General features: G+C 38.6%; 1 protein-coding gene across 2 annotated transcripts in view; it reads left to right on the forward strand.

The window, feature by feature from the left end:
- AFAP1 (actin filament associated protein 1) overlaps positions 1–8311 on the forward strand; it is a 111601-nt gene extending 103290 nt beyond the window's left edge. For both annotated transcript variants that reach the window (XM_071447209.1, XM_071447210.1), the window contains 2 exons: positions 380–541; positions 4880–8311. In XM_071447209.1, coding sequence (XP_071303310.1) covers positions 380–541; positions 4880–4906 — 189 coding nt within the window. In that variant the 3' untranslated portion in view covers positions 4907–8311. The remainder of the gene's footprint in view (positions 1–379; positions 542–4879) is intronic.
- Positions 8312–10814: the final 2503 nt, after the last annotated feature.

Consider the following 10814-nt stretch of genomic DNA (forward strand, 5'->3'; position numbering starts at 1 on the left):
CAGGGAGATTTAAATGCACCAAGTCATCATGCAGTGATGAAGAACTGCTTGTGCTGTTCCCCTGTCAGCTGTGTCACACTCTGCAAGGGCTGCAGCCATCACAGAAAGATCAGAAGGATACATCAATTCCTCTGGATTATCCATAGTTGTTTAATCAGACCCATAGTCCTTTAACAGAAAAGAAACTTCAATTTTCATCACAGAACATGCATGTACATTGTTTTGTTTCTTTTGTTCTAATCTTCTTTTCATCTATTCATCATTATTATGAATATACTTTCTTTAAAGAAGAGTTCTGCAGTTCTGAATATAAAGTAGAAAGTATTGCACGTGTGACTACTTGGAGGAAACTCAATATAGGCTTTTCACTCTTTATTAGTCTCCAATTTTCAAGCACCGAACGTTGGAAAACTCTCCCATCTCCAGCTGTGATACCAGTGATACTGAGTGCTCCATCCCTGTGAACAGTGCAGCAGCTCTGAAGAGACCTCCCTCAACAAACAACTCTCCATGTCGAGGCCATGTCCTTCGAAAAGCAAAGGTGTGAGCACTGGTGTCTTAATTGTCTTCTTCTGTGCTTTTTCATACTTTCTTACAAAGTCTTATTTAGCCTTAAGAAGAGAATATGTAAATTATTCATATTACTACATAAATACTGCTGATTTGGGGAACCTTCTGCAGAAGAGTTGGTAAGTAAGTTTGGGAGACAGATTTGACTGTACTCTGATTCCATGTTTTTCTCTGTTGCTTTTTAGATTTGATTTGCAAAGTAAGTAGTCTGTGGTGTAGACAGTCCATGTGTCCACTACTCTGTAGCAGAGAAGTGGTTAAAAGAGCACTGTTACAGTAAGTGATTAGAAATGGCACAAGATTGGATCTGACCTTTTCCAGCCACTGCAAGAACATTATAATTAATGACAATCTGTTATGCAAGTATCTGCTCAATGTACATTTAAAATAAAAGTTGAATGACTTCAATTTTGTCTTGCAAGTACCAGGCTGAAATTTGCTGTCCTCTTGTATTGTTAAAGTTTTCTAATTTTTGTGGTTTCGTTTAAATGGGATTTGTATGACCATTCTTCTGGGCGGAATTTGCTGGCAGCATAAACATGTGGGCAACACATAACCAAGGGTGGCAGTAATAGTGCTGGGCCCAAGCTTTTGTTTATTTAGTAGTTCACTGCCAGTTGTAATTATAAACAGCAATAATCATAAACACTCATGAAAGCTATTTCCAATTTCTTCAAGTGACTTTTGTTACACGTATTCATTGATTATATACATTTCCAGTGTCTGAGCATAAGCCTGGAACCTAAGTGTAGTAGATACTGAAAAATAAGCATCTCAAAAAATTATTTTATTATTACATTATTATAATAGAATTATTTTTCCTGATACACCATTTGTGACAGCTTTCTCACTCTTCTTCTACCCCCTTTGCGTGGACACAACTGCTTTTTCCTGCCAGTTAGCCTGATTCATTTAAATCCAACTAAGAATAATTACACTCAGCATAATAGGTTTCAGTTCTAATCAACTTTGAAGTCTGCAGCTTGTGTTTCAAACCTGAGGAAGGATTTATATGCTCTAAAGCTTATCTGTGTTTTCCAATTATAGCCTAATTTGTGCCATAACGATATCATCTCTAACTGTACACTTTGTCTTAGATGTGGATGGCAGCTCAGCAATACTCAGGGAGTGTGGTCTAGCAGAGCACAGTGCTTGCAAATGGGAGCATGGATTTGTGCTGGACAGGCACATTAAATCCAGACATCTAATCGTTACAGCTGGAGAAACCAGAGCATTATAAAAACCTAAACATTTTTGGTGTAAAGAATACCTTCCTGGAGTACATTTTTTATGCTCAGCACATACCATACAGGAAAAGCCCTGCTGTGTTTGGTGTTGGTGTGCTTTGGATGGCACCATTAGTTGGTCAAGCTTTTTGGCAGAGGAATCTTGGATATAGGATTAGTCTAATCGAAAAGGATATGGAGCAACTAAGCATATTTTTCCCATGCTGGGAAAAATAACTCAAAGTATCCAATTCAGCTTGAATAGCTTTTCCCTAAAACCTCATGCACTAAATATTAAGAGTGAAATTTTGCTGAATTAGATAGTGCAACCCAATCTGTTCCCAGCCCATTGGCAGCCACAGCTGCCATCAGGTGCACATCTGCAGCACGCCCCACACTCAGGGGTCGCTGTACGTGTGCGGGGGTGGAATTTGGCTCTCAATTCTTTTGGCCTTTTGCAGCTGCTAGTGAGCCCAGGCCTTGTAGATGTGGTCAGGAAAGGGTGTCACACATGAGTATCCCAGAGCAGGACTTGGCTCTCCAGGCATGGATGTCAGTGCAGTTTGTGGGAGTGAAACTGATCCCAGCATCTCCAGCAGCTGGCACCTCTCCCGATGCTATGAGGGAGTTGTATAAATGTTCAAAATATCAGAATATGGTTTTTACCCCTGGTGTGTATTTGAATGCACTGAATGCCCCCCTTCTTGGCCTTTTCCTTGCATTGTGTCACAGCCAGCCTCGTGTCACAGCATGCTCACCAGGCAGCAGCTGCTGCTCTCTGTGCCTCTGTGCCCTGCACAGCTGGGACAGCAAGTTTGGAAACTCTGCCACCAGAAGCTTTCTCCTCTCAGATGCACTAACATTAGAAGGAGATACAGAGAGAAGCAGTAAGACAGATCTAGTGTTAAGAAAGAGCAGCGATTTGGGGATTGGCTGTGCAGGACACACATTATATCTACACATACATACGCATACATACATTTGAATTTTTAAACTTTACTTTTTTACAAGTGTCTTTAATTATTTTTTTTTAGAAAGTAATTATGCATATTTTTAAGAAGCCAGAAGGCATTTTAATTGCAATTTTGTCTAATCTGTACTTGGCTAGAAATGGAAACTCCAATTATAATACGGAAAATAATATTCTGCATCAGTAGTCCTAGAGAAGTAAAAAGATTCAAAAATCCTTTCTGTACAGCAATTATTTAAACATTTCACATGTTCATTTAAATATCAAATTAGTTTCTAAAGCCAAATTGTTATGTGCAGCAAGAAAACTGAAATTAGTACTTCTGATTTGTTTTTGAAACTACTGGGCTGGTGAATGTCAGCATCTTACATCTTGCTTGTGTTCAAGGACTGCAGAAGAAAAGGATCTGTCCCAGTTTCCCAGCTCCCAGTCAGGCTGTCAGTGTTGACTGAGACATTCTTTCCTTAGTGTGAGCCTGCAGGAGCAGTGGAAAGAAACAAAAAGTTCCTTTTGCACCTGCAAAAGAAGCTTCTGCTTTCAAGCCTTATTTAACACTTCAAAGAAAATCTTCTCCCAGTTGCTTAGCCAAGGATTTCCTTTATAGCCTTGGTAGCATATCTATAGAGAACACAGATTTAATAGAGTTTTTAAAGTAATCTAATTTCTACCAGTACTGTGTTTTAACTTTAGAATTACCATAATTTGAAGAATAAAACTGAATATTTAAAATACATTGAATTTTAGTAAAAGCACCATTTAAATTTTAAAAAAACCAAACAGAAGTTTAGAAACAAAGTAAATTATTGTCTAATGTTAAACCCAAGGATTTTTTTTTTTCTTACACTGCTAAAGCAGCCATCAACTGTGACCTTCACTGTTATTTTACAACAGCTGAAGAGGTGTCATGGTCATACAGCTGTTGTAAGAGCCAAACTAATGCTCTTAGTGCTTTCAGCAGCAGGAACAGCTATTTACGTGCATAAGTAATGGATTTCAGTCAGTGCTCTTAAATGTTGTGGAATGAGTGTTAAATTCAGGAATTCAGGTTGGAAGCCAAGTCAGCAGGCTGCCTGCAGAGTGTCTCTCCCTGGTGGGTCAGAGAGGAATCTGCAGCCCCAGTGCCTGGCGAGGAGCAGCTGGGGGTTCCTCCAAGGGGATTGCTGGAGCCAGAGGCCACCTCCTGTGGATCTTCAGTAGTTCCTGAGGCTGTAAGGGTGGGATTCAAGGAGGGGTGCAGTGTGGATGTCCTGAGGTGAGCCCACCCTGCTTCAGCCCTTCTGCTGCTGTGTGCTGTTAGGAGATGCTGTAGGTGACACTCGACAGCCACAAGTTTTACTGACCTGGGGGCTCAGCTGTGGCAACCTCATGATTTTCACTTATGTGGCAGAAGAAATGGCAGTACCTTGCTCTGAGACAAATGACCAAAAGCATTATAGATTACATGTTTTGCTGTGGATGGTGTCCCTGCCCTCAGCTAACAGGTGAGGAAACTGAGGCACAGAAAGTCAAAGCAATTTCTTTAATTTGCCAGGCAATAGCTCAGTTTGGATTATCTATAAGGGAAACAAATGCAATGCAAACTGACTTGTTTCTCTTAACCCTGTTTGTTAGTCTCTCTGCTAAGTTGCTCTTTTTAGTCATAAATTTATGTGTTTGCCATGAGTCTTACTTACAATAAAAAAAATTGAAGAGCAGTAAAGCAATCACTTGGTGTCAGCTCTGAGAAATATTGAGGGCTTCCTGCTGTCTTGCAGCAGTCATTTAGAGAGCCTTGTGTGCTTAGATCAGCCTCTCCCTTACTCAGGGAGAGCTGAGTGCTTTACACCAGCTGTGGGGTGTCAGTTGCTCCAGAAGTCCCCTCTGCAGAATACAAACATGGCTTATTTGCACTGCACTAGGAAATATGTTGCTGTATGTAGTTGTGGAAGGGTGGATGCTGTGCACAGACTATCAGAACATACTTGTTAGCATTCCCTAACTAATTTTTGGATTGAATCCAGCAAAGTTAATGAAAAAACCGTTATTGACCTCAGTTGTGGCTCAGCAGATACAATCACATCAGTGAAATACCCTGATTGTTATAACATTTTCTGTATTTTTTTCCCCTTTCCAGGAATGGGAGATGAAAAATGGAACATAAACATAACAAAGCCACTCAATTTCCATAAAGGCCTTACCTACTACAGACCAAGACCTAGGCTGCAAAGGACTCACCTGGAAGGTCACATCAAGTGATAAAACATGAGAAGTTTTATAACTGTTAAGTTAATGGTAGCTTGGCGCTAATTTGCCTGTATTCCCTCTACTGTATTGCTGTGTAACTACGTGTGCCCCTTTTTATTAGCTGTAACTCCTTGTTTCCAACTTCACTGGTAGAGAAAATGAAAACCAAAAAAAAACCCCAACCATAGGAACTAAAAAGGAGCATAAAGTCACAGTTGAAAGTTTACTTTGCTGAAGCAGCAAGGAACCAGCAGTGTTAATCATAGTGCATCAGACGGCTGGAACACTGCTGAAGACTGGTGGGAAATCCTGACTCCTGCAGGTTAAAACTGCCTTTGGAGCTCTGCCACAGAGCAGGTCTAACTCATCAGCAGAGGCTTTGCTGGTGGCTGCTCCCATGGCAAAACAAAGCTGAGGAAATGTGCTTGCAGAAGCAGCAGTGCCTGCTCAGCCCAGCAGCTCTGCAGGGCCACAAGGACTCATTGGTGAAGCATTTTTGGATACTTTTCAGACAGATGCTTTTGTCATGGGGAGATTAAAAGCTGCCAAACTTCGAGACAGATGCGTTTTTGTACGTTCTCTTTATTGCTGTTCTGAAGCACCAGTCATTTTCAAAGGTCATGTTCTTGAACTATGACTTGTTCCTGATTTTTTTAAAAGGCAAACAGGTATTTTTAGATACTGCTTCTTTTCTATACATTTTAAAGAAGAAAAAGAAAACAATTGAACTTAGTCCTCAACAGATAACGGCAACTCAGAATGACTTATGCAGTCAGTCTTGTTTTGTTTTTTATAATATAGTATTGTTAAACTTGAGGTATAGAACACTGCTGTACTTAGTTTCCTTTGTCTGTTTTCAGACCTCAGCTATTATTTTTTGAGGAGGATGGACTGAAAAGGTAATAATTTTCAGACTCTTTTATAAACAGTTTAACAAATAATTGGGAATTTTCTCAAACAGGGGTCCATTTCTGATTGCTAGGAAATAGCATGTTGCATTTTAGTCTGTAAAATTACAAGAATCTGTTTTTCTTTGTCTCTTATCCATGTCATTCCTGAGAAATTACATGCAGTAAATTGCCACTGAAGCCCTTCAAAATCTCAAGATTGGTTTTAAAAAATCAGAAGGGGGTTGGGGGGAGAATGTATAAATCTTCTTTTAAGTTTTCTGTTTTGGTTTTTTTAGGCCTTTGGAGAGTTTTCAATCATACTCTCAAGATTTTTTTCCTCCTCAACTGTGAGGAGTAGAAAATTAATTTTAAAAATTACCTCAAAATATGAGTAGTGTTTTAATCACAGATGTTAGGGCTGGAGTCTTGATAATCAGTTAAGACTGCAATTAAAATCACAGAAGTTGGCAAGACAGCAGTTATCAAGGATCCCATCCCTTCGTGGCCAAGCCTGCAGATTCTCTCTTACCTTTAGGAATGGGCGTGTGCAGCTCCAGGGGGGGAACTGGGATTCTCAGCTGAGCTGGATTCCAGAGGGCTCCCTGCAGGAGCTTGTGGGATTGGAAGGCACAGATCTGTCAGAAAGACCTGACAGCTGCCAGGAGATGGGGCTGTGTCCTGTTCCCAAATGCATTTAGGGCCAGGGACCCCACTGACCTTAGCAGTGTAGAAATGGAGCCCAGCATGAAAAAAGGCTCTTTGCTTCCTGGTACCAAGGGCCACAGGAATGCAGATACAGTAGGAAAGCAAGTGTCAGTGTGGTTTTCATTGAAAACACAATTTTTTAATATTAGTTTAGGTCACTTATTAACTCTCTAACTTGAGGGCACATTCTGTACTGTGTGACTATGGACTAAACAGCATCAAATTCCCATAAATAATAGCAGAAACAAATTTGAAGCAAAAGTTCATTTAGGCTTTTTATTTCAAATTAAGTTATTTATTTGTATATTTCAATAAATATTTAATTTATATCTGTACATATTTATAATGCAAATTAGGCTTCTAGTCAAGGTTAGCAGTGATGTAACAGTTGCCATTAAGAAGTGGTCCCACATGAAGTAATGCAGAGTAGTCAAAAGCCAGATCACTTGTCTTGTTTACCCAATATTGGCATTGTCTCTTTCCACCCCCTTATCCAATGGTTTAAAAAAAAAAAAAAAAAGAAAGAAAAATTCCTTGGCAAGGACAGGTTTAATCCATGCCTGAGGTGGATGTGTGTCAGTCTCTGCCCAGGTAAATGGAAATTGTGTGGTTCGTGCTGCCTCCTTCAGCCCTGCTGTAGGTGCAGGTCTCCCTCAGCACCTGTGGCACCCCGAGCCCCTGTGGTGCCCCCTGATCTGAACATCTTCCACTCTTCCTCCAGCAGAGGCTCCACAAAGCCACCACCACTTCAGTCTGTTCTGTGTAACAGCCAAGGTTCTGAAAGGAAGAAAACCAAAAAACTTGGGAAATAACCTCTCTGTAGACCACTCTCAGTGCTGTGAAATGTACTCTGTTGCCTTGAATAGCACTATTGCTGCACAATTTTTTATAAAGAGCAACAGAACTTGTATTTTTCACTGTTTTTAGATGCCAGGATCACCAGGCAAACTCAGCCATAGAGCAGCATGACTTTTGTTTTAAAAGAAAACTCTCGTATTTTGAACCATTTCTATGTCTTCTAAGAAAATGTTACACTTATGCTTCCTCACCAAATGCCTGTTACTGTACCAGGTGCTTTTTTAAAATTGTTTGTTTTGTTTGGTTTTTTTTTTAAATGGGTGATGCTTTTTTTTTTTATAAAAAACCCAGATCGTAACTTTGGGGGATCAAGGGCCTTTTTTTAATGAGATGATTGTGGCAATTTGATTTTTCAAATGGAGAATATTAATTTAGTATCAAGTTTTGTTAGACACTTTCAAATTAATTGGCCAAGGGTGTATGTTGTATGATAATGTTCTCATATTAAGAATGTAATTATTTCCTTATTGTATTTTTTAAAAAACAAAATCATATTTAAAAAAAAATCTCTGTGAAAAAAAGCATGATAGAAACATGAAAAAAAAAGGTTTTGTTTTATTTTTGTTATTGGATATGTTGGCAGTGCCCATTATAATTGTCTGTAAATATAGCCTTTCTACTGTATTTCTCAGTGTATTTAAGTTCTTTCTGACACACATTCATGGACACTTCTGCTAAAAAAAAAAAAAAAAAGAACAAAAGTCCAAAATAGACCCACCTTCAAATGTGTGTCTTAGTAGCTTCAACTAACTTTATGCCTTTCTAGTTTATTCTTCAGAAAGTCTTGCAAAGTGTGAAAAAAGACTGGCACCTGGCAGGTGCGACAGATCCGAGACCATTATTAATAAAGTTACCTGTCAAAAAAAGGATTTGCAGTGCTGTTTCTTGGTGTTTGTCAGTTCCAGAAGGCCCCTAAGGTGCTGAGATGGCACCATAGCAGCTCTCCCACAACAGAGACTCAGCTGAGAACCATTCTCCCGTGCCAGTCAGTTGGAAAATGTTTGGACGTTATCTTGAGTATTTTTTGGCATCAGTTGTATCCCCATTTAACTGAGCAGTGACCTCCTGCAATGTGAATGCAGCCCAAGGACTCTCTTGGCAATGGAAATGTGGAATTTGATGTATTTAGAGCTCATAGCAGCACTTCCTGCTTGCCTGTTGCATCTGCACCAGTTTGCTTAGATGTCAATGCCACTGGTAAATTATGCAATATGTAAAACATTAAAAATTACCTCTAAGAAATGAAAGTGGATTAAAATTAAACTGAGCTGATTACCAGGCTACTTAAAGATGAATGTAGCAATTTCTTATGGATGACTGACAGATGAGATTGAGAAGTGTAAAGCTGTAATTACTCCTTGCTGCTTTTCTTAGATTTTGCTCTTGTTCCTGTTACACCACAATTATTACCAAATTTATAAAGTAGAAAGCTTAAGTAGAATATACATTTCATTTTCCCAAACTGAGAGAAGCAATATTCTGAAGTAGCTAATTGGGGTTTTTTCTGTAGTTACACCTCCAAGATCATAATGGAGTTTTAATAGGTAGGCCCGTGTACTGCAAAATAACAATAAAATACAAAAAAAAACCCCAAAACAAAACAAAACAAAAAACCAACCAACCAACCAAACAAACAAACAAATACAAAAAAAACCAAAGCAAAAAAACCCCAAACAAACAAAAATTAACCTAAAAATGCAACAGGAAAAACAAAAACAAAACCAAAAAAACCTGCTATAATACTTATGGTCTAAAATGCAGCAAGTATCTTGAGTCTCTGTCTGATTCACAAGACTTGCAGAAGCAAATGGCAAAAGAAAGGAAACCACCTGCATTGCTGGTGTCTCAATCATCTGCATTTGTACCTATACAACATAATCCAAATGGCTCTGACTGCCATAAATAGATAAACTCTATGGGAGATGGTACAAGGAGCACAGCAATCCCTCCAGACAAGGAAAAATCCTTGTCATATTACAATGAAATCCAAGGGAAAAACAAAGATAAGGTCATTCCAGTGTGAAAAAAAATAACTTTGAGGAGGGGGGGGCTGTGTTAACATGTTATAAACATGGGGGAACAAAATAGTACCTGCCAATAGTCCCTGCCACTAACAGTACAAACACTGAGGGTATCTAAATCAATGGTCAGGTTCAAAAGAACTGCCCAATTCAGCTACAGAACTTGTCACAGAATTTTATTGATGCTAAAAGCTTATATGATGCTAAAAGCATAAACAATAAACAAAATTCTTGGCAGAAGGGAATTACTTAAAACTATCAAACACAAAGCTCCCTGCTTCAAAACAGCAAAGTCCAGCTCCAGGGAGGCTGGAAGTGTGTTCTGTTTATGTGTCCTTCTGTGCTTCCCCCTACTCTCCTGACATATTACTGCTGATAAATGAAGCTGTTTTCTTTCACAGAAAAATGCCTTTTTTTTACACCAGCAGTTACAAAAACATTCCCTTCTATACAGCCATGTATCTTATTCTTTTCAATTTGACTTTTAAAGCAAGAACCTGTCTTTTCAGATCAAGGTAATGCAAAATTATTCCTTCACAATTTAGATAACAAAAAAAAATCTTATCAAGGGTATTCTTCATCAGTAATCTGATTACAAGGGAATAATTTTCCTATTAGATTTTGCAGAACCAGCAGAGTTGCAGTTACATGGTCTTGAGCTGAACATAAGCTTAATTCCTGGTTTAACTACTAATTTTTAAATAGACTGTTAATTGCTCTCACTAAATTATTCCTTAGAATTTTTACTTCTTTAGCCTGGTTTTGGCATGTACTGCTGATTTTGAACTTTGTTTTGAAATCAGCTTTTGGTATGGTACTGTAATGGCAGGAATGGATCCTTTTATCACTTTCAAAATACAATGCACAACATTTGTACTATTTTGCTTCAGCTTTTGAAAGCCATGAGGTTTTCAAAAAGAAATGTTTCAAATGTACTGCACCAGAGTACAGTACATTTTGTCCACAGCAGCTGGACCCATAAGAAAGCAAAACGTCTTTCAAGGCATAAATCACAAAAAAAAAAAAAAAAAAATTGAAAAGAAATCAGTGTCTTAATGGAAAACAGGAAAAAATATTGCCTGTTGTTTATGCCTCAAAAGTTTTATTAGAGAGACATGACTTATGATGATGTTGAAATCAGTTAAGCTTCAAAATAGTGTAGCAATTGATATGACTTTGATGATGATAGCAAAGGAAACAGAAGTGAAGCAATTATTCTTTTCTTTCCACAGAAATCAGTTTCTGAAGTAAAGTAGCCCTTCAGGTTAGATATTAGCAAATTTTATTTGGTGTCTCATTTGTGGGAACAGCTTGGCTGTGTCTGCTCTCACTCCTGACCTTCCAAATCAGG

The sequence above is a fragment of the Agelaius tricolor genome, unplaced genomic scaffold (assembly GCF_023055355.1).
Source record: "Agelaius tricolor isolate 1412-34295 unplaced genomic scaffold, bAgeTri1.0.p SCAF_24, whole genome shotgun sequence".
NCBI lineage: Eukaryota > Metazoa > Chordata > Aves > Passeriformes > Icteridae > Agelaius > Agelaius tricolor.